Raw genomic sequence first — 25,244 nt, 5'->3', positions numbered from 1 at the left:
TGAGAGAAGAAGAGAATTTTTTCTGTTCCCCCTCTCCACTCCATGCATAATTTTATACACCTTGATCATGTCTCCCCTTAGTCGCCTCTTTTCCAAAGTAAAGGGCCCCAGATGCTGTAGCCTAGCCTCATAAGGAAGGTGTTTCAGGCCCCTGATCATCTTGGTTGCTCTCTTCTGTTCCTTTTCCAGTTCTACAATATCCTTCTTAAAATATGGAGATCAAAGCTGTATGCAGTACTCCAGATGTGGCCACACCATAGATTTGTATAAGGGCATTATAATATTAGCATTTTTATTTTCAATCCCTTTCCAAACTATTCCTAGCATTTGCTTTTTTCACAGCTACCATGCATGGAGTAGACACTTTCAATGAGCTGTCCACCGCGACCCCAAGATCTCTCTCCTGGTCAGTCACCAACATCTCAGATCCCACCAGCGTATATGTGAAGTTTGGGGGGGGGGGTTTGCCCCAAAGTGCATCACTTTACACTTGCTTACACTGAACCGCATATGCCATTTTGTTGCCCACTCCCCCAGTTTGGAGAGATATTTTTGCAGCTCCTCACAATCTGTTTTGGATTTCACTACCCTAAATAGTTTAGTGTCATCTGCAAATTTGGCCACTTCACTGCTTACCCCAACTTCCAGATCATTTATGAACAAATTAAAGAGCACTGGTCCCAGTACCGATCCTTGGGAGACCCCACTTCCTACTTCCCCGTCCATTTATTCCAACTCTGTTTCCTGTCCAACCAGTTGCCGATCCACACATGAACCTGTCTCCTTATCCTATGACTGCTAAGTCTGCTCAAGAGCCTTTGGTGGGGAACTTTATCAAAAGCTTTTTGGAAGTCCAAATATACTATGTCAACCTGATCACCTTTATCCACCTGCCTGCTGACATTCTCAAAGAACTCCAAAAAGTTAGTGAGCCAAGACTTTCCCTTGCAGAAGCCATGCCGGTTCTCATTAAACTAACTTGCCACCATTGTTCCCAGTAAGAAAGATTGTACCTTGCATTTTGAAATGTGATGCTGTTTGTCTTAGCAGGTGACAGTCTTTCCATCATAGCATTTCCATTTTAAGAACAGCTGCGCTGCTGCCTGGCATGCAGCTATTAAATGCACTGGCGGGGTCAGAGGGGGAGAGTATGGGAGCCCTACATTAAACTGAACAAAGTGAATCAGCCTTATTCTATAGAGGCTTGAGTTGATGTGGATGAAAAGCTCACACGCTATAATACACACAGGCACATGCAAGGCCCACAATTTAAGGAATAACAACAGATCATTATGTACTCAAACATATATATTTAGCGTCCTATCCAATGTTTATTTTTTCCCCTAGGACTATGGGGATATATATTTTTAGGAACCAATATAACCAAAAGGTCAACTAACAGCTAGCCCGAGAAAGCAGGAACAAGGAGCTCACCCTTTCCAGTAGGGGCACAGAAACACATGAACAAGTTATACTAACTCAGAACACGGGCCCTTCGAGCTCAGTGTTGTCTATACTGAGCAGCAGCAGGGCTCCTAAATTTCAGGGATGGATTCTCCCACTAGCTGTGCTTCTGGAGAACCTTTTAACTGAGGCCAAATCTAGTCCTTCTGCATGTAAAGAATTGTGCCTCTATAACAGAATTTGTTAACTCCTTGTCTATCAAAACAGAGCTCAAAATGATAAAACACTGATTGAACCACTGGAATTTAAAGCATTGTCACAACATAAGAACAAAGCTCGGCAAGAGAAGATATATAACCAATCAGGGCACTATAACTGCTATAACTCTGAAAAGAATCCAGAGAACACTGAGGCCATCCAGACCTGGTTGGTGGGGGGGAATTCCATAAATAGGGGTTAGTACAGAAAAATACATCCTTCGGTCACTGCCAAATAGTCCCCCCAGATGGTAATCTGAACAAGCTGGCAATTTGATAGGGGAGAAGACAGTCCTTAAAGTACCCTGGGCCCAAGTCAAACAGTTTTAAAGAACTGTGCCTCCTTAGTTTGGTAGAGTGCAACCAGAAAGGTGTGTGTTCAAGTAACTTTTTCATTCAGATGTTTTTATCTGATCTTTCAGATATAGAACCCTCTGGGGCAGCTTACAATGATAATGCACTGAACAAACAAGTCAAGCATAAAAATAGCAAAAAAAAGTATTGCAGCATGGTCAGCATGGTTGCTTACCACACACAGCTGCCGCACATGCATGGAGTCCATGTGCATGCTGCTGCCAGGGTGCTGGGGAGTGCACCGCTGCAGCAGGAAGCAGCGGAGGAGCACGTACAGACCTGATCTCTTCATTTTTAACGGTGCCTGAGCCGAGCTTTGAATCAGTGCACAAATCTCAATTTGTGCATATTCCCATCTAGGATTCTCATTCTGAACTGGGAAGTCTGCAGTGATAACACTTTTGTTGTTAAAGTGTCCACTATGCCTCTTGCAGTAGATTCAAGAGTGTTATTTATGAACATAAATCACGCTTCAGTCAACATATAGGAATGATTATTTTAAAATTGTAGCGTGTGTGTGTGTATATATATATAAATAAATTATGACTCTCAGGCAATTACTCAACATCAATTAAACTTTTCCTGTGTAGCCGAAACAAATCTAGCATTTAAGCCTTACAGACAGAGTAAGCTTACTTAGATCAAATATACTTTCTAGCTTCCTTTCATAGCCAATGGAATCCCAAGCATTTTATAATCACACTTGTGAAAACCATAGTGCAATCAGAGGAAAGGGTTTTTTATTTAGTGCACTCAACTAACAAAAATTCAGGAAAGTTTAAGTTTAGAGATTGGGATGCGGGTAGGAGTGAAAGAATGCTAAGAGGGTGTGTTAAAGGATTTGCTGGACTATGACCAAAGATTATAGATTGCAAAGACCTTGTAAGGGGTGGCAAATATTGGAAAGAAATATTACATTAGAATAAAATGTTGTGCTTGGCTACTTTGGGGGCTTTTTTAAAGTTTGAACTTGAAAAGCAATCCAACCTAAACTAACCCATAGCCAAGAATTTAATAATACTCAGGAAAGTCTGACCAAAAAGATTCTCATGCATATCCATTGCTTTTAAGTCACTAATATTTACAAATATGTTGCAACTCAATTATCAAAAACAATTGTAACAGTAGATAGCTGACACACAAGTACATAGATAAAACCAAACAGTCATAAACATAATGCACACATTATCTAACTACATCAAATAAGTTTCCAAAATAATATTTAAAACAAGGAATATCTTATTAGAAGTTGATCCCAGGAGCAAAAATGGTTGTTCATTATCCTGTATTTTGTTGTTCCAGTACGAGAAAGATACTTCATTATTATAAACACATACACACCCGTCTACTGGTTGTTGTCCTTCACTTATCATACTTAACTGGTGAACTTTACAAGACAGACTATTTTCCAGAGTTTAACAAGTCATTCTAGTTTAAGGAGTTACAGTTTATCCAGCTTTTAGTAATTACTTGTTTAGGGACTACTGTATAAGTAAATGTATGACTAATTCCAGATCTTCTGCTAATTCATTCAGTCACATTTGTATATTGCCTGAAAATTACATCTCTGGGTGGTTCACAATAACATACAAATTAAAAACAGAATTAAAATGTTAACACATTAAAATTTAACACAATGTTAAAACTACAGGAGAATCACCGACTCATCATCCATAGTTTTGTGTATCCGCGGTAGGGTAATGGGCACCTGACCTCAGTATACGTGGAAAAAAACCCAGCAGAAAAAGGGTTAAGATACATATCCACAGGTCAGGGGTGGGAGGAAATGACCTCTGAAGTAATTTCTGCACACCATTTTGTGTGAGAGAGCCATATTCTGGCTTGTTTATGAACACACACACGGAAAACCCCTGTGATTTTTCCGGCTTAAAAAAAAAAAATCGGCAAATGGAAACATCTGGGGGGGCATTGCTGGATATCTGGGGACATACTGAACACGATAAGACACTTTCCCCCATGATTTGTGGACAATTCTGCCTGTTTTGAAATTGTTATTTTTAAAAGCTGTGATTTCCCCCCGGCAAAAAACCCTGCAAATTGCAACGTTATGGGGGCATTGCTGACAGCTAGGGACAGACTGGGCACAGTAGGCCACTTCCCCCCCCCCCCGATTTTTGGGCAATTTTGCTCATTTTTGGCACCTTTTTAAATCTCCGGGAACCTAACCCTTCCAATCCCATTGCTTCAGTTACTCAGTATTTGCGGTCTCCTCATCTACGGTAATTGCAGAGAACAGAATCCCCATGAATACTGAGGTTCTCCTGTATTAAAACTGAGAATCTAATTAAAAGTCTGGGTGAACAAATGTGTCTTAACTGCCTTCTTAAAAGTATATATTGGGACTTTGCGCCATCAATAGAAATTGCAGTATAACTGTGTAATCATGCTGTTCACTATGCAATTGCTTGAACTGCTCAGGAAGCATCACAACTTACGGAAATGGGAAAAGCTGAATTTCCAAAAGACCTCCAGGTGGTTTTATTGAAGTATCATTCAGCAATAGTTTCAGCTAATTAGATTTAATTCTAAGTACAAAAGGTGGAATCAAAGATCTGTAAGCAGCAAACAAGTTTTCCTTGTTTCTCAGCTTCCAAGAGGCATCGGATGGTCACTGTGAGAAAGTGTTTTTTGTGGGTATTTGGACTGATTCAGCAAGGCTCTTCTTATGAATCCATAGTCCCAAGGTCAGTGACTTATTGCAGGGAGAGTTGTATATACTGTATGCTTAGCAGGAATGGAATTCAAGTATTTCTGCACACAGGCTATGCACTGGAGAGTTGCGATATGGCTCAAAGAAGAGTTTTAGCCCCTGATAATCCATAAGGTCCAGATTCTTCAAACTAGATGGGCTTTGGAAAATTCACCTCCAGCTAGTGTACATGGGCAAGACCTTCTTGTCCAGCAGCAAACCCGAGAACTTAGTCTCTGCAATACTGGGGTCTCTGTCTGGACCAATTTCAGTTCCAGATTAGTATGCAAGCCATGCCTCCAATAACACAGCATACAGTTTTAAGTTAAGAAAATGTTTGTTCAGTAGAATCTACCCATTCACCAATCAAGGGCTAACTGCAGGGGCTTAAAACATATCTGGAAATCATCTACATATAGACACAGCTGCAGACTGCAGTGATACAGCCCCTGGTGGCGCAGTGGTAAAACTGCCGCCCTGTAACCAGAAGGTTACAAGTTCGATCCTGACCAGGGGCTCAAGGTTGACTTAGCCTTCCATCCTTCCGAGGTCAGTAAAATGAGTACCCAGAATGTTGGGGGCAATATGCTAAAATCATTGTAAACTGCTTAGAGAGCTCCGGCTATAGAGCGGTATATAAATGTAAGTGCTATTGCTATTGCTAATCTTTATGGAGAAGACAGTCACAGAGAAAACTACCTTGAAGGTCAGCCTCCTCCTGTGCAAAAGCCTGGAAGAGGTAGAACCCATGCAAATTTGGAAAGTACAGTACTACAAGACAAGAACTTTATGAAGATGGGTAGAATGATAATTTTGGATATCGAAGCAATTTCTAATTCTATATTCAAAACAGCTTCAGCTCTTAAAAAAAGAATATACCAGATGTTATTGTCTTAGGAAGGCTTTATGAACTTGAGTCCTCAATGTAAGTGATTGATGGCATTATTTATTATTTGGAATGTTTATATATCACTTTTCAACAGTCTCCAAATGTCTGCAGAAACTTAAAAGGGTTTAAGTTCAAGAAAATGGAACAGGCAGGCACTGACTATGCATTCCAGAGGCTTGCAAACAAAGCATGTGCACTTCACTTGTTGCTATCTTGCATCACAGGATGGATTCCACCCAGGCTCAGGAAAACAAATCCTTGCTGATGTCCAGGGTATACAATGTCCTGTATTGCCACCTGACCCACAAACTTGTTAAACATTCCATACACACATCAGCTGCCCCATGTTCAAAGGTTTGCCACCTTAGATGTCTATTGAGGCAAATGATTTTGCTGGCAAGAGCTTCTACCAGTATCCTCAAAAAGGACACTTAAGTGAGACATCACACTTCCAGGGTAGCCAAGGAAATGGGCAAAAAGAGAGTTTATGGGAAGGACCGTGGCAGAGAAGAAAAATGGATCGAGAGATTGAGATTCTTCAAAGTTCTACTGAAAACTATGAAGTCATTTGATTCAAATCAGTTTCAAAATCTGATGCCTGTTTTTCCACGATGGCAACTGTTCTCTCAGAGCAGGTGCTGCAGCTGACCTGCTTGGCCAAGGGGCCACCACAATTAAATATTAAAAAACTACAGAAGTAAATACCAAGAAAATGTAATGCCAATAATTGTCAAAGTAGGGCACAATTAGGAAAGAATTGTGAACTCAAATGTAAAAAAGGAAAGAAAAACTCTCCCTTCATTGTAGGAACAGTTTAAAAAGACAAAAGTAGAATGTCTTGAAAGACTCAATGAAGCAGTAATTTTTATTTTTTTTTAAACAAAAACTGTCAATGTTATGGCCTCAGATATGCAGCCATCATAAATCAATTAAGTTTCTTCATGGATCAGAATATCAAGAGGGCACAACTGCATGGAAACAGCACCATACAAACCACAAACACATGGATAGAGCAAGTATTAGTGACAAAGAGTGCTGCTATGACTTCATAAATTGCCTTAAGGAAAGTACTTCTGGTCACCCCTGCTCCTGACACATAGGTAGTAGAGGCGTGCACACTCCCAAAGACAATGATATGGAGTTAAAAACAGCCTTCGTTTATATCTGTTCGAAGGATTCAGGCACAAGAGCCCTGCTTTAGGGTCAAAGGTTGAACAGTTCAATCATTAGGTTTTTTTCAATCCTCCTATGATCTATAAGAAGGTACTACAGAACAAAACAATACCAAAAAATAAATAAATCTGTGCAACATCCAGGGGGGAAAAAGGAGAGCTGGTCTTGTGGTAGTAGGCATGAATTGTCCCCTTTGCTAAGCAGGGTCTACCCTGGTTTTTATTTATTTATTTTATTTTATTAAAATGTTTTTATACCGCCTATACCGTCTCTGGGTGGTTTACAACAGAATACAAACAAAGTAAAACATTCATTAAGACAAAAATGGGGGGGGGACACACTTTAAACAGTTTAAAAATTTAAAACTAATATTTTAAAACAGCATTAGAACCATTAAAACCTTAATTAAAAGCCTGGGTGAAGAAATGTGTTTTTAAATACTTTTGAATGGGAAATGACATGAGAGCACTGTAAGATATTCCCCTGAGGGGATGGGGCTGCTCTGGGGAGAGCACCCGCATGTTTCCATGCAGAAGGTTCCAAGTTCCCTCCCTGGCATCTCCAAGATAGGGCTGAGTGAGATGCTTGCCTGCAGCCTTGGAGAAGCCGCTACCAGTCTGTGTAGACAATACTGAACTAGATGGACCAATGGTCTGACTCAGTATATGGCAGCTTCCTATGTTCCTATGACATTCCTCCTGTGCAAGAGAGGGAAAACTGAAATAACAGGGATTTTTGATGACCTCCCTTCCCTCCAGAGACCGTAGCTTACCAAAATTAACTCCCCAAGGGTTCCCAACTCTCAGGACATACATTCAGGAGGCACAACAGGCTCCTACGGAAGGCAAGATCGCTGAAAATGGCTCCTCATGCAACTGGAAAACCTGGTAAGTCTACGGAATGTTAGTCTTGATGTCAGCCACTAAAGTGGCTCTTCAGATGAAAGCCATCCTAAAACTTACACTGTTATTGAGGTAGCAGTATTTATGGATTGCTGACCTTAAGCAATAGTTAGGGTGAAACTAAATGCGACTCAATATGGATCATGTCAAAGCCCTACAAAGCAAGTGTTGCATATGGAAGTGAGTGAAGTATTGTCAGGGACATCCTCCCTTCACTTCTCTCCCAGACAGCAAGTTTTTTTGTAGATGATTTTCTCCTGGCAGAGGTTTTGGAGACCCATTGGGAGAAAGCAGTATTAAGAAATGGTTTCCAGGTGGAATAAGGAGACAAGCATGGGAGTGGTTCAGCTGCCTCTTCTCTTCTGCACTCTTTTCTCCTGTCCCCCCCACATTCTCATCCCATTTTGTATCCATACAAGGACAAGCCAATCTGTATTATATGGTTCTGCTGCTGCCACATGTAGCTAAGAGCTTAAAGTACTATTCCTCTTATAGGAATACATTTTTGTGGTGCATGTATTTTAATATTAGCAAATGCAGTTACCACACTGCCCAAGCATGTATCTATTCTCTTATACTTTTTACAGCCCTGTGGTATTTGGATGAGTTACAGGAACTGAAGCGGTGAGGTAGATGATTAGAGCGCAAGTGGAGGAAGACTCGGCGTGAGTCTGATCGGGTAGAACACAGAGCACATTTGAAGATCTATGCTCTGGTGGTGCAGGTGGCAAAGACGCAGTTCTTTTCTGTCCACATTGCTTCTGCAAACTCACATCCAGCTGAGTTGTCTAGGGTTGTGAGGGGTCTACTATGTACCCCTCCCCCTTGAATTTAAACTTGGAACCATTGGTTACTCACTGTGACATTTTAATGAGTTTTTTTGTGAATAAAATTCTTCACATTCGGGCTGGCTGGATTCCACAATTATTGCAGAGTCTACTGCGGAAGTGCTTAGCAATTCATCTTATGGGATTAGATTGGATCATTTTCAGTTTGTGACTCCTGAGGAAGTGGACAAACTGCTTCGGACTGTGCACCCTACAAACTGTTGCCCAACTTAGGAACATAGGAAACTGCCATATACTGAGACAGACCATTGGTCTATCTAGCTCATTATTGTCTTCACAGACTGGTAGCAGCTTCTCCAAGGTTACAGGCAGGAGTCTCTCTCAGCCCTATCTTGGAGAAGCCAGGGAGGGAAACTTGAAACCTTCTGCTCTTCCCAGAGCGGCTTCATCCCCTGAGGGGAATATCTTGCAGAGCTCACACATCAAGTATCCCATTCATATCCCACACATCAAGTATCCCATTCATATGCAACAGGGCAGACCCTGCTTAGCTACGGGGACAAGTCATGCTTGCTACCACAAGACTAGCTCTCCTCTCCATAAAAATCTTGTCCTATCTTGGAGAAGCCAGGGAGGGAAATTGAAACCTTCTGCTCTTCCCAGAGTGGCTTCATCCCCTGAGGGGAATATCTTACAGTGCTCACACATCAAGTCTCCCATTCAGATGCAACAGGGCAGACCCTGCTTAGCTATGGGGACAAGTCATGCTTGCTACCACAAGACCAGCTCTCCTCTCTCACCTGATAATCATATTATCAGAGAGAGTCTGGAAAGTAATATAAATGCTTCTCAGAGACGGCAAGTTGCCTCCTTGTCTTAAGATTATTATTAGACCACTTTTGAAGAAACCTGTACTGGATCCCTCGGAGCTAGCTAATTACAGAACTGTTTCTAACCTTCCATGATTGGGCAAAGTGATTGAGTGGGTGGTGGCTTCTCAGGTCTAGGCAGTGTTGGATGATGCAGTTCATCTAGACCCATTTCAAATTGGCTTTCATGTGAGCTATGGGATTGAGACGGCCAGCTTGATGGATGATCTCCAACTGGTTATCGACCAAGGGAGTGTGACACTGCTGATTTTCTTGGATTTCTCTACGACTTTCAATACTATTGACCATGGTACCTTCTGGACTGCCTGCGAGAGGTGGGATTTGGTGGCACTGTTTTACAGTGGTTCTGCTCCTACCTCTCTAGTAAATTCCAGATGGTGTCACTTGGAGACTGTTGCTCTGCAAAGCGAGAACCAAAGTATGGAGTTCCACAAGGCTCTATACCAGGGTTTCTTAACTTTGGGACCCCAGATGTTGTTGGACTACAACTCCCATCACCCCCAGACCTGGACTTTGTGGCTGGGGATGATGGGAGCTGTAGTCCAAAGACATCTGGGGGCCCAAGGTTAAGGAACCCTGATTGTGAGCAGAAAGAGGAGTGGTGGAGGGAGAGAAAGAATATGGAATAATGAAGGAAAAAGAGCAGTTTGTTATCTGTCCATATTTGCTGTTTCATATATGATGCCAAAGTGAGGACTTCCCAATCCAACCTTTTGCCAAAAGAGGTCAAGGAGAGGCAGCTGGGTGCTGGCATGACACCTAGGATTTATGGTGCTGCATATGCCCATTGGTGCAGCGCAGGAAAATGACTTGACTAGCAAGCCAGAGCTTGCCCGTTGGAATCCCCGCTGATATGCTTCCCAGACTATGGGAAACACCTATATTGGTCAGCAGCAATATAGGAAGATGCTGAAAGGCGTCATCTCATACTGCGTGGGAGATGGCAATGGTAAACCCCTCCTGTATTCTACTAAATACAACCACAGGGCTCTGTGGTTGCCAAGAGTTGACACAACTTTACCTTTATACACCCACACCTTAGAAAGGATAACGCTGAGACTCTCAAGCAGTCAAGACAGAGGGATTAACACACAGCAGACCCAGGCAAGAAGAGAAGCCTTTGAGGTCAGAGTCTATTTCAGGATTTCACTGGGGTTTCTGCTACACACAGGAACACTTTGGTGGCAAACCCACACAGAGAAAGTGGCCTAAAGAAGACTCTGTGTTTCAAGACCATCCAAGGCAGTGCAAAGCAGGGGTTTTCCTGCAGCTGTTCCATGCAAAAGCACTTAAGTAGTAATTATAGCTCAGTTTTGGACTCTGTTATGCAGTCAGGTCAGGAGCTCAACAGCCCAGTAATGCAGCTTAGGGAAGGGGAAAAGTGTGAGTGCAAGGCAGGAGAGCTGTATGGGCTCTCCAGGACAGAGGCTTGATAGAAGGTGATACCAAACTCCCACAGTAACAGCAACAATGCTTCAAAGAGGACACACAGGGAAATCACATGGGAGAAGGGGAGAGCAGGAATGTATAAAAATAAGGTTCTGACCTCTGAAAAACTTTAAAGGCAGAAAAACTCTATGTGCCTATTGACAGGAAGCACAGACCAAGAGCACTTTATGATGTCCCATCTTCATAACTGGTTTGGAATCTTGTTCTTTATTCAGTTCTGGGGTGGCTAAGCAGGTTAAAGGCTATTTCAGCCTCACATGCTTTTAAGCATTTATTTGTCAGGACGACCTCAGGTTCACTCATAGATACAGGATTCAGTGGGGGTGTCTCCCCATTTGCTTGGTGGCTCTTCCACTGGTCTAGCTTACTTGCATAAGAATGCTGCTCGATTGAGGCAGAAGCCAACAAATGCTATGGCACTAAGGGCTGTCTATGCTGAGTTGCAGGCTTATTCAAAACCAGAGTTTCACCAATGGCAGCGGGAGAAAGGAGGTTGTCTACTAACATTCTACCATGAAGGACACAGCAGGCGATGGTGGGTTTTGACTCTTTTGAAAAGCAGCCTATTTTAGCCTTTGAGAAGAAATCATGGAAGTCCAGCTTCCTTATTAATAAGGTGTCGCAAAAGAGGAGCCAAGTACACAATATGAGATACATAATAAAAAGAGGGGTGTCTTCCTATATTTTGATCAGGAATAATGTTTGGTTCCTTCTTTTATTAATTGGATAAGAGTTGATGTTTTAATTTGATTCATTGTCATTGAAAATGCAAACCAGATGAGCCAAGTGTATACTGTCACCAAGTGAAGTGCTAATTATAATTAAGTTGTTACAGTTTAGGACATCCTTATTCACAGACAGGAAACAGCATTTGTGCATGTTTACTTTGTATCACTTAGGAGCAGAATAGCCAAAGCTTACGCTTAATCAAGTTTTCACAACCTTCAAAATCTCACCTAAAATTGTAGTTATACCTAAGAAAGAAGCAGACACATCTAAACACAAAAGTTTTCCAACTTGGCTCCCAGATGTTGCTGGACCACAACTCCCATCATGTCTAGTCATAATAGCCTTCTACCATCATGGCTGTAGATGGGAGTTGTAGTCCAACATCTGGGGACTGAAGTTTGAGAACCCCTGTGTTAAGATTAAAGAACTTGGTATAGAAAGCAATGGAAATGTTGAAAATGAAGTTTCAAGAGAATAAAGTTTTCTGCATTTAGTGACTCAATTATAATCCCCTTTTGAGGCCCCCTTTAAACTGACATGGAAACAGCTGTAGTAAGCTTTACAGAACACATATGCTATGGCCACAATTCTGTTAAATTGGCAGTAAGATGTCAATTTAACAGAATTAAATTGTAGCTCAGCAGCATTTGGATCTCAACTTGCTGGATCCTTCTTTGCTTTGTGTTCAGAGCTTGCCTTGATCAAATGGGGTAGTCATTCCCCTCCCGCCCCCGCCCCCCCCCCCACAACACACTCATTTGCATGAAATGCAAATACCAAATATAGACAAAATGGCTTCACTGGATTATTCATGCTATGTACCTTATACAGTGACAGTTGTATAATCAGATCTAAATTACCATAACACTGAAATAGTGTACAGATACTTGGAAAATAAGAAGGGTTGTCTAAGGATGGCTTGTGTCAAGTAGCACCAGCCACTAATTACAAAACAAATGCAATTTATACTACTATATCCATTCTTCTTTGAACTTCTTTCCTGATGTCTGGATTTAAAGCATATTGAATAAGAGGAGAGTTTGTGAATTCTTTAGATCAAGCCTATAATTATCAAACTTTACATCAAACCCAGTAGTTAATTTAATTACCCCACCACAGTGGTGTAGGATACTTTGATATTCAATCACTATGGTAACAAGATAGACTCTCAAAGGTTGGAATGAATCAGCTGGCCATGCTCTATTTTATTTTGCTTTTTATTATGATTTGCACCATAAGCTAATTTCGCCCATGATAAAGGATCTGCCAGGTTGACCTGATGAATTTTATATTTGGTTTCTTTTAGCGGATAAAGATAATAATATTTCTTATAATGTAGCTAAATTTTGTATTTTAGCCTCTAGATCACATCTGGCAATTATAGTTCTCACTTAAAGGGAAAGTAAACATAACAAGTATTATAGTAAGTATGGATCTGCAACAAAATGTAGTATATACCCAGTGTGCACATGGTGCACATCTTTCCCCTTCAGAAGCAGAAAAGGGTTGAGACAGACTTAAGGGAGTATTATTCAAGCTGAGAAATTTCTCACTCTTTTTGTTCAAGCCCTCCTTCCCCCTTCCTCACTACAGAGTTCCATTAACCAAACCTACCTGGTTGTGTTAACTGCTCTAAGTTCACAAACATCCCACTCCATTGAGTTACGCTGGGGCAGTTTGAGGTTTGTTTTTGCCCTCCTTAGATTTTTTTTTCCTTTCAGATTTTTGTGAAGGAGGCTTACTATATCTCTGGGGTACCCCAAACCTGTCAGTACCTCCATCTCACCTACAGATGCTCTGGCTACACATTCATAAAGAACATAACATTTCCAGATCTTTTGAAAATATACAAGGTACTTAGCACCAATACAGCAATCTAAAGTACCTTATATACATACTGACCTACACATAACTTTTTAAAAGTTATTTTAAAAGCCAAAAACTGATAACTATAAAACTAAAGAAGAAATCTTTCAGAAATCATGTTTGTTAATATAGTTTGTGGACTCAAGAAAGAGATTAACAGAAGTCTAGGGAGCAGAGTCCTCCAGCCAAACAGTATAAACTGGAACAATATCATATTAAAGCAAATAGAACCTTAGCTTCAGTCGAACACACCTGATGGGTTGCTGGTGTTTAGGGAAGTGCTTCTCAATGAAACACAAAAATCCACTCTCAATTAAAACGAAAACACAATTCTGAACTTCAAGACTACAACATTGATTAACAGTTCAGTGACTAAAATCAGAAGGATGACACTGCACTGACAGACCTCAGCAGTGAAGAGTGGATTGCATTAGAGGATGTTTAACATACATCCTCTAGAGATACCTGCAGATAAACAAGTAGACAGCTGTTGACCTCATTTTAACTATGCTAAACACACATAACGAGGATGTTCACATGAGCAGCCCAATCCAGGCTAGAGCAGCACAGTCTGGGTTGGGCTGCTTGTGTAGAGCGCCAGGATCACTCCCAATTCCAGCACGTCGGCCCCCGCTAGCCCAGCTTTTTAACCTGCTGTTTTGCAGAGGTTAAACAAACCTGATGATTGTGAGCACCATTGCCACTGGGCTAAAAGGCACCCCCCAGCCTTCCACCATTTCCGGCAGCGAACCGGGGAAGAGGGTCACGCTAATGAGAGCAGCCACCATGCTCGTGGCACGGGGCACTCTGGGATGGGGGGGGGACTCCTCCCACTCCTGCCTTTTGCCTTTGCCACACCACCACTCGTGTGGGCGTGCAGCGTAGCAAAGACACCATTGCTCGTTTGCCAGGGAAGGCAGTCCAGCTCCTGCCTTCCCCACAGACCTCCAGGAGAGGTGCAAGCAGTCCTGTGCACAACCTCACTGTCTACAGCAGGGTTGCACAACTCAAATGCCCTGGTGGGCCGGGCCCACCCACAACTTGGCGTGCAGGGGCCGAGGTCACATTTTTAGCACATTATTACATTAAAATTAAAAATATTATTCGTTTCTTGTGGATCTATTCCCCCTGTTAATGGACCCATAGTTTTAACCAAGGATAGTGGCCAGAGAATAGGTCCTGTCCCTGCTCAATCAGCGGGGCCACTGGAGTGCATGTCAGCCCCAAACAAACGCCAAGGTCTCTCTTCTCCCTAAATTGTTACTTTCAGGCTGCAATGCTAGGCATGCTTACATGGGAGTAAGACCCACTGGATAGACCATGGAACATATTTCTGAGAAAATATGCACAGGGTGGTGCTATAAGGCAGTTCCCAGCTCCTGTGTTGGCTGCAGGATACCTAGCGGCCAGTAAAATAGTCCCTGAGGGCCAAATCCGGCCCCCGGGCCTTATGTTGTGCAGACCTGGTCTACAGCAAATTCCCATGACTCAGTTTGCCCCTCTCTCTTTAAAGTGCACCAGACAAGTAAGCAGTCACATATTTTATTTCTAACAACCTGTAACTAGCCTACATGACCCAACTACATGCACTATGAATAAAATGGGGGAGGGTTATTTCCCCTCCCCAAGTATAGACATTTCATATTGCTCATTGATTCCTTTTGTATATTTCAGCAGTTTATGAAGAAATTAGAGTAAATGTGCCTTAACTGCTGATCACAGTTTGCCTTTAATGTTCTGCAACTGATGATGTGGCAACTTGAACAGCTGCTGGAAGTGTTCCTAGGGAGTGAAAAAAAATATCATTCCCTGAATTCTAACTCTGAGAGTTAAAGCTTGGACATTTCATAAGCTTTAGAGAAATAGTTCTTCAGGACATGGTCTGTGAAAGAATGTCAGATTTTTAAGCAGAATCTATAACAGGAAATTCTTATTACTAGTCAACTTGTGTTCACATTAAAGTATTGTAAACAAGACAAACTTGTATTCCCAAGCAACTAAAAAAGCCTTTTAACATTCCACAATTTATGTTCTCAAACAAAAAGAATAAAGCTATTGCCTGCCAATACAATGCCAGCAGACACTGACAAAGCTATATGAAGCAGATCCTTGGCAGATGAGTAAAATCATGAACTTGCTATTCAATCTAAAGACCTTAGTTACTTTCAAAAGAATACTGCAGTTTTATATGTTCCACTTTTTAACTGGCATTTTTTTACTTGCAACTCTCCATAAGTGATTAACAGCTTTTTCTCTGCATGAAGGGCAAATCTACAATCAATCAATTTTAAAAGCCAAAATCAGCTTTGGATAGTGCATGGCTATATTGAACCAAGAGAAATAGTGTGATACTTTTAATAATTGATGAAAGAAAGCACCGTTTCCTTCATGCTAGCTATGGTTTGCCAATTTAAAGAAATTGGACAAAATGCTAGAAAACGTAGGCCGCAGGATTTGAACTTTATAATTGGCTATGAGAATTCTAGCATCAAGTGGACAGAGTCTTCTCTAGCCATTGGCTCAGGTGGTATTAAGAAATGTCTTAATATTCCAACTTATCGGCCACCCCCCAACCCTCACGCATGACTGTCAAGCCTAGGAACGGAAAAGGAAGCTGGAGCTGGCAATGCTACTGACAGTCAACTGTTTGAGAGTCTAGCACAAATGGGTGCTTGTGTATGAAAGAGTGATACATGAATGGGGTACAAGTGAACAGGGAAAGACAGGCCAAGAAAAGTTATTGAAAATGAACATCTGCCATTTTTTTGCATGTCTTCATATTGCATATTGTATACAGTACTTATCTTCAGGGCCATATTAGTTAAAAAGATTAGACAACAAAATGCAATTGTAAAAGGAAAACAGGACAAAAGAAATAGTAGGTCCCTAACAATATTAAGCCTATTTTCATTTAAATTTCATTATCACCAATAAGAGCATAGCTGGGAACAGGGATGGTTCTTCCATGAGGCAAGGTGAGTTGGTCACCTCAGGTGCAGATTATTGTGGTGCCAATGAGACAGCAAGATGTCCCCCACTTTAAAAAAAAAAGTGGGGGAAGAGGGTGCATGCAAGGGATGGCATTTGTTGCCCTGCCTCAGGTACACAAACGTCTTGACCTGGCACTGGTTAGGAAAGACTGAAGGGCGATTGTAAATTTCAATAAGTATTGAGTTCAGTGGTGGTTAGCTATGTACTGCTGTAGACCCATTCCATCTGTAATTGGACCCGTTATTCCAAATCCTGATTTTCTACACGTTTTCAGAAATCTATGAGATACACAGAGAGAAGAATAACTTCCATATATGCATGTTTGATTGATTAGCATTTTTGCTATCACGGTTTCAGTCATCCCATTGCAACTGTGACCCACAAAGGCTAGAAACGGACCTTTTAGTTGTAGATATATACTTCAATCTTCAGCATTAGATATCTATGGCATCTTACTACAGAGTAGACCCCACTGAAAATATGTGACATCCAACTGATACACCTAGCTTACAAGTCAACTCAGATAAGCAAAATTATGTAATAAATATCATCATAACCATATGACTATGTATCACCAGAACTATAAAGTTCATTCCATCCATGAATATTTCTCACAAATCATGTTGGGGCCTTTACTATGCCCCATCTACAGGAAAGCAGAATAAAGTTCTGAGTTTCAACTCTCTGCTCTATTAAGCCACTACAGTTAAAAGTGTATCACTTTCATACAAATGGCAGGGCAGCATCCTAATACAAACAAGCCTTAGAGTCTAAGAGTACTAATCATACCTCTGTATTTACATTTTCAGTTTAAACCTACCTACACGAGGCTGTGCACAAATAGCCACTGACAAGTATGACTGATCTTGTGCTGCCACCTAGTAGCCATTTGGAGAATAATTTTCACATGATAAAACAAATATGAAACAAATTTGCAGATACTATACACTTGAAGATCTGATAGCATTATATCATTAGAACATGGTCTAAAAATCATGGCAGTAGAAATAACTTTAACATAGGACCATCATTTTTTACTGAGTGTTTAAAGTGTTTGGGGAAATGTTCCTGTCAGACAGCAAATCAGATTGCAAATGCTAACCTGGATAAAACCTGCTTTATTAACAACCTTTTTTACCCTGACCCTCCAGCACACTGCTGCTCAGGGTGGCTTACAATAAAAGCAACCCTGAGCAGCACACAGGAGGCAACATAAAATTAAAATAATAAATTAAAACAGGGCTTCACAAATCCCAGGTGCCAGGGCACCTAGAGTAAGGATGTGCCCGAAATGTTTAGGAGACCATTATAGAAGCCTCCAAAACATTTCAGCCACTGAGGCTATTTCGGAGGCGGCGTGGGTGTTCCCTTAAGGGGGGGGAGGGTGCACTTACCCTTCCTGCCCCATTTCCCCTGCCGGTGCTCCGTTGTATCAAAGCCCCTCGGGGAAGCAGCATACCTCCCTGCCGCCCGGTTGCTGTCCTCAGCCGGAAGTACTGGGTGCACGCACACACGATGGCCGCGCGCCTGGTACTTCCGGTCAAGGACGGCAGGGAGATACGCTGCCACCCCAGGGGGCTTTGCTACAACGGAGCGCTGGCGGGGGAAATGCGGCGGGAGAGGTAAGTGAACCCCCTCCCGCCCTTAAGGGAACACCCTCGCTGCATACAGAACATGGAGCAGCGGTTCCAGGGACATCCCTAACCTAGAGAAGGATATTCAGAGGTAGAGTATTATTGAATAAAATCTTTTTTTGCCCCGTAAGAACATCAGAACAGCCCTGCTGGATCAGGCTCAAGGCCCATCTAGTCCAGCATCCTGTTTCACACAGTGGTAGGGATGTGCACGAACCGGTTCAGAGGTCTGGCATTCAGACCGGTTTGGCAGCAGGCTGTGTGTGTTACCTTTAAGGAGCGGGGAGGGTGCTCTCATCCCCTGTCGTATTTCCCTCGCCGGCACTGCCACCAAAACTGCTGGCACCTCCTTGCAAACCTACACAAACGGTTTGGGCGGCAGCTCCAGCAGGGGAAACACGGCCGGAGTGGGCGAGAACCGTCTGACAGATCCCTACACAGTGGCCCACCAGATGCCTCTGAGAAGCCCACAGGCAGGGGGTGAGGGCTTGCCCCCTCTCCTTCCGTTGCTCCCTTGCAACTGGTATTTAGTGGCATCTTGCCTCTGAGGCTGGAGGTGGAGTGAATGGGCTAGAGCTCCAGCCCCAGGTAGCCCTGTTTGTTTGAAGTAGGTCACCTGTAGAGGGGATAAAGAGAAGCCCATTCACCTTTTCCCTCCAGAATGCATGTCACTATTTATTACATGTATAGCCCACTCTTCTTCCAAGGAGCTCAGAATACATGGTTATGTTCATCCTCTCAACAACCCTGTGAGGTAGGTTGGGCTGAGATGACTGACTGGCCAAGAGTCACCCAGTGAGCTTCATGGCTGAATGGGGATTTGAACTTAAGTCTTCCTGATCCTAGTCCAACACTCTAAGCACTATGCTATGCTGGCTCTGTAATTTTGTCAAATATTCATGGTCTGGCTCCTAGATCCAAAAAAACCCTCCAAGTCTCAACTGGAGCAGGTGCGCAGCTTGGGGGTACTCCTGGATCCAGACCTCACCCTGGTATCTCAGGTGGAGGCTGTGGCTAAGAGTGCTTTTTATCAGCCTAGGCTGATCCGACAGGTGTGTCCATTCCTTGAGGAGGATGACCTCAGAATAGTGGTGCACCAGCTGCTAACCTCCAGGCTTGACTACTGTAATGCACTCTACGTGGGACTGTCTTTGTACGTAGTTCAGAAACTTCAGTTAGTTCAAAATGCGGCAGCCAGGCTGGTCTCCGGGGCAACTCGGAGAGACTATATTATGCCTGTTTTAAAACAGCTGCACTGACTGCCGATATGTTTCCGGGCAAAATACAAAGTGCTGGTTATTACCTTTAAAGCTCTGAACGGCTTAAGGCCAGGTTACCGTAGAGAGCTCCTTCTTCGGTCTGACCCCCACCGCACGCTAAGATCATCTGAGGAGGTCCGGTTCCAGTTGCCACCAGCTCGTCTGGTGGCGACCCAGAGGCGGGCCTTCTCTGTAGCTGCTCCTAGATTGTGGAATGCGCTCCCTGCAGAAATCCGTAATTTGAATTCTTTGTTGGCATTTAGGAGAGCCCTAAAGAGCTACTTGTTCTGCCTGGCCTACCAGGGTTTTCAAATTGTTTTAAAGGGTTTTCAATGTATCGGATTTTTATAAGGTTTTGAACTGTTTTATTTTTAGCTGTTTTATTGTATTTTAAAATTTATATTCCCGATCATTGATTGATTTTAACTGTTTTATGATATTTGTGAACCGCCCTGAGCTATTCTGTAAGGGCGGTCTAAAAATTGAACAAACAAACAAACAATGCATTATAAGCAATTGCACCGAAGCTAAAATGGTTTAAAGTAGAAAACTATTAAAATCAGGATTCAAAAGGTCTCTTGGATAAAGAGGGCTTTTAAATTTCTTTTAAGATCTCCAGGGAAGGAGATTAACAAGGTTCTTCAGGGAGGACATTCCGAATACAGGAGAACACTATTGAAAAGACCCTGTCCCTAGTCCCCACCAGCCAAATCTGTGTTAGTGGCAGGGTCAAAAGTAGGGCCTTTGAATAAGAGCTGTGAACCCTGGCATATTCCTATGGGTTATGCGGTCCACAGATACTCCATTCCAAAGCCATACAAGGTTTTGAAGATCAACACACACAGTTTGGATTTGGACCAGAAACAAACTACCAGTCAATGAAACTCACAGCAGTTGAAGACACCACATTTTCAAAGATAGCCCCACTTTTTTATCATCTTCATCATTTTATATCCCACTCTTCCTCCAAAGAGCCCAGAGAAGTGTACTACATACTTAAATTTCTCCTCTCAACAACCTTGTGAAGTAGGTTAGGCTGAGAGAGAAGTGACTGGCCCAGAGTCACCCAGCAAGTATCATGGCTGAATGGGGATTGGAACTCGGGTCCCCCCAGTCCTAGTCCTATTTTTCCACTCACCTGAATTGGAAAATAGGGACATGTTGGTAGGCATGCATAAAGCATACTGCAATAATACATTCTAGATCAGACCTGCTCAACTTAAGCCCCTCAGCTGTTTTTGGACAACTCCCATAATTCCCAGGAACAGTGGCCAATAGCCAGGGATTATAGAAGTTGTAGGCCAACATCTGCAGAAGGGCTGAAGTTGAGCAGCCCTGATCTAGATGCACCAATGTATGGGTAACTGAGGCCAGGACTGGTTTCTCCAGGTAGGGTCAGAGCTGGCATACTAGCCAAAACTGATAAAAGGCTATTCTGGATACTGTTGCCATCTGGGCATCCAAGAGAACCCTCAAGCAAGTAACTTGGTCCTTCAGGGTATGAGTATAACCTCACTAAGACCACATTTACCTTTTGGATTTCAAGCAAATATTTTCACAGGCTATTTTTCTTGAATAGATCAGAGACTTGAGCATACCTGCAAAATGACTAACAAAATGCAGAAACTTACAGGATTTTTGTTGTTGTTTTACAAACTGTCAAGACCTTGTTTCTCAGCACTGGAAATATTATATTGTTAAGTCTATTTGAAGTGATTATAGATTGAAATATCTATACAAATTTAGTCACCTTCAAGAACACATTAGAAGAGGGAATTTCCTATACAGTACTTTTAGATGTACACAGCTGTGCTAGAATGATACTCTCCTCCTCCCCACTCTAAGCACCAGCACAAAAACAGTCATGCTCCAGATATACCTGGCATTTGATATCAAACAGCCTAGAGGCCATACAATGGTGTTGCCTGAAGAGAACATTCTACAGCCAACAAGTACTTCTCTCTGGATTTGTATTTTGCATTTATTGGTAACTGCATATCCAACTCCTCAAAAGTTCTTCCAGGGCAACTGCTGATGTACAGGTTTTTGTCTGTCTGAATCAATCAGCACAATTAAATCAATCAGCACACACAACTAAAAGGCAGCAATTTTTTTAAAGACAATGTAAAGCCAATCTCATCAGGAAATAATAAAAAAAAAAATTAAAGTTTGAATGTTGATGAAAAGACCTGGAAAAAATAAGAAGCTCTCTGCCTGGTGTAAATAAGATAGAGGAGCCGTCAAGTGAGCCTCCCTGAAGAGAACATTCTACAGCCAACAAGTACTTCTTCCTGGATGCCGCCACCTGCACCCAAAACAGTAGGGACACCCAAAGGAAGGCTCCTGATGAGACCACAATGTACAGACAGACACATGTGGCAATAGGCTACTCTTCAGGTCATGACAAAGAGAACAAATTTCTAGATACTCAAGTGACTGTCAGAACAGTGGTTCATGGAACCAGAGGAGAGATAACCCTGGACTTAACCCATAATGGCACCCAGGGGACCTGGAGAAAGATGTCATTGTTGAACCAGTAGGAAACCAGTACCATACTGCTATAAAACCCAAAATATATGCAAGTGGAAAATTGCTAAGGAAGTTATCCAATACAAATGTCCAATGCGTGCAGCGTGCACAGGCACATCTAGTACTTCCAGTCATATCCGGTAAAGATTGCAATGGGACAGCAGGGAGGTACGCTGCTGCCCCGACAGACTTTTAGGAAATCCAGCACCGGTGGGGGAAACAGCAGGGTGTGTGTGCATCCTTCCCCCCCTTAAAGTCATCCCCCCGCCACCATCAAACCAGCCCCTGTTGGTTCCATGCACATCCCTACTTCCTGTGTTCCAATGAATATATGACTGTGCGAATGAGCACTGTGCTGGAGATGGGGCTATAGGAAGTCTGGTGCATCCACAAGAGGAGGCCTGCCTGCACGTAGAACAAGAGCTTGAAGATGTACACATCAAAAGAAAAACACAGCTTGTTGGCAACTTCTGAAGGAAGGTGATGTTGTCCAAACTGTAAAACAGTTAAAGCAGTTTCTGCCAGTTAAGTGAAGCCAAGTTGTCAGCCAAGAAGACCTGGAGGATGGAGTGTGACCTGGAAGGTGTTTCTGAGGAGACACACTAGACTAGAGTGTACGAAGAGAGCTCCTCAGCCAATGAATCCTTTGGGAGATTACTAACGCAACCCAGAGGCAGTGTACATGTGCACCAGAACTCCCAGCCTCCACACACCGCTACAACTGATGATGAATATTTATATACCACTCCCCAACAAAAGTTCCCAAAGCGGTTCACATAGATATAAACAAATAAATAAATACAATGACTCCCTGTCACCAAAGGGCTCAGTCACAATCTTAAAAAAAGAAGCATAAGACAGACCCCAGCAACAGCCACTGGAGGAATGCTGTGCTGGGGATGAATAGTGCCAGTTGCTCTCCCCCTGCTCAATAAAGAGAACCACCACTGTTTTAAAAAGTGCCTCTTAGCTCTGTTAGCAGGGAATGTTTCTGAAACTGGTCAACAAGCATACATTTGTATGCTTGTTGAGTGTATGAATAGGGAACCCTAGGAACGTAACATCTTACTAAAGTCTAAAAATAAACTGCATTATTCTGAATGTATGGGGTTGGTTTTGTGAAATTATTCTGTGGACACAAAGCCTGGTCACAAGAATCCTCCACACAGAGCATCGATCCCTTTGAGCCCCCTAGTGGTTTAGTTGAAGGAATACATTTGTAACACTTTCTGGTTTTTCTACAGGGGTTCTTCCATTTCTGTGACTGGAAGTGTTCCTATGCCTTTTCCACCCACCCACCAGTCAAACATTGGCAAATGAAGCCATTTTCCATCATTGACTCTCCATGCTGTGAAGAGATTCATATGCTGATTTCTAAAAGTTATGAAATGGTTAAACAGTTGGCAACACTACCACAGCAGAGTGGCAACACTACCACAGAATAACTAGAGCAGCAGTCCAATGGAGACTTAAATTTCCACCAAATAAGTAGGCACAATAAGTAGGCACACCATCCAACACCACACGAAGAGGGATGTCACTTTCGTTAAGAGCTGTCTCTCCACACTCCTCATGTTTTTGAAGCAGACATCTCTAACACCGGGTGTGGGGGAATATGGTTCTCTAGAAACAACAACCCAGAAGACTCAATCTTGCAAAGCTCTTCTTAGGACCACTGGCTGGACCTAGAATGCGAGCCTGACACGCGAGACGGCTTCTCGATCAAAGCAAGGGGATCCAGAGCACGACTCACCTCGTTGTTGAGGTTGAGGACTTGCGCCATGGTCGCTGCGGAGGCTCCTCACGGAGTCTAGCCCTTAAGCACTCCGCCAGATCACGATCTGGAATTAAAGGGAGGCGAGAGCAACAAAGTTATGCGAGCATCACACACTTGTTTGGTCTTCCCGGCTGCCGGAGCTTGGCGTGCTTGTCTCTCCCATGCGCGGCTCATCTCTCGGATCTCCTTCCGGTAGCACAACGGAAGAAGACCGCCGAGCAAAACCCATCCAGAGAGTCGGGTCATGCGACTCGGATGTCTCACGAAACCCGAGCGGCCGCGTGCGTAACCATTTATGCAGCGCTGCCAAGCTGGAGAGAACCAGGACGAACCTGGCTCCCAAGGTAGTTGAGAGAGTGTTTGCACATGGGATGGCCTGACCACGGCCAAGCCGCTCACTTTTGTTATAGTTCCGGCGGGCTTCAAATACGTCATCTCCCCCAGTCATAAGTCAGTCGTAGAGTCACACACGCAGTGATTAGTGGCGGGTACACTACACTGATAACAATAGTCCCTCTAGCTACCCATAGGGAAAAAAATGGAGACATTCAGGATTTCAGCTCAGCTGTGACTAGGCAGCCAGCCATAAAGGTTGGCGCTCGTGCCTTTTCCAAGTTGCGTATTTTGAATGAAAACAAAGTTTAAGTGATCCAATGCACACTCTTCACCATAATGTAAAATTACTTCTACTAACAATTCATCAAAAAGGAAGTGCATTGTCCATTACAATACACATAACAATAACAGCCTTTGATGCAGCCATTCACATAAATACCAAGAAAGAACCATTTAGTACCATTATTTAGACTACAGCAGCAAACTGACATACACTTACTCAGAGTTAAGTCCTATTTAACTCAAAGTCTTACATCTGAGTACACATGGAGACACGATCAGGCTTACCAAAAGGGGACAGAGATCAGGTTGAAAAGGAGGAAGAACATCCCACCCCCCACTCTCATTTCATTTCCTTACCCAGCTACAGAGGTGTGCCTAGGTAATTTTGGAGCCTGGACCTAGAGACCTTTGGAGGGCCCCCTCCCCTGCAAATTAAGTATCATCATACTTGGCTGGGTGACTACACACTCCAAGACAGACTAAATTGGATTGGGCGCGGGGGCTGGGGCTGTGGAGGCTCTGGACTTCGGCCCAGAAGTCCAGGAATAAGAGCACCTCTGCCTACCTATAGACAAGTGTGTGAGAATGGGTGGGGCCAAAAGTGAAATAATGCAAGTCCCTCCAACACCAGATCTAGCACTGCTATGCAAAAGCGGGTAGGGAGATGGAGTGGAATTATGGAATTCTTCACAACAGTGGCAATAAGTGGACAGACTGCTGTAAGACACTTTTCACTCACAAGCTCTCCTCACACAAACAGCTGCTTCCTTCCTTCCTTCTTCCTTCCTTCCTTGGTTATTCTAATGTGCCACCCCAGTCCTCATAGGGTGGAAGCCTTGTGCACCGATAGGAATCTAGTGAAGGACTTTGCCCCAGCACCCACTGCATCCTGACACTGACCCAGCACAGGATCCATGGCAGGAGTAGGGGCCAGATTTTATCCTCACTGTTTCAGGGTCCTAAAGTGAAACCGTATACATTTCACAAGTTGCAGTTGTTCGCTTATATAGGAGAAAATAAAGGAG

The 25,244-nt window shown here is 43.0% G+C and overlaps 1 protein-coding gene across 1 annotated transcript in view; it reads right to left on the bottom strand.

Moving 5' to 3' along the window:
* Positions 1–24,009, bottom strand: part of SRFBP1 (serum response factor binding protein 1) — a 75,113-nt gene extending 51,104 nt beyond the window's left edge. The window contains exon 1 of the mRNA XM_053301442.1: positions 23,578–24,009. Coding sequence (XP_053157417.1) covers positions 23,578–23,607 — 30 coding nt within the window. The 5' untranslated portion in view covers positions 23,608–24,009. The remainder of the gene's footprint in view (positions 1–23,577) is intronic.
* Positions 24,010–25,244: the final 1,235 nt, after the last annotated feature.

The sequence above is a fragment of the Hemicordylus capensis genome, chromosome 2, assembly GCF_027244095.1.
Source record: "Hemicordylus capensis ecotype Gifberg chromosome 2, rHemCap1.1.pri, whole genome shotgun sequence".
Taxonomy (NCBI): domain Eukaryota; kingdom Metazoa; phylum Chordata; class Lepidosauria; order Squamata; family Cordylidae; genus Hemicordylus; species Hemicordylus capensis.
The sequence above is the reverse complement of the archived record's forward strand: the minus strand, read 5'-3'. Positions and strand labels throughout refer to the sequence as shown.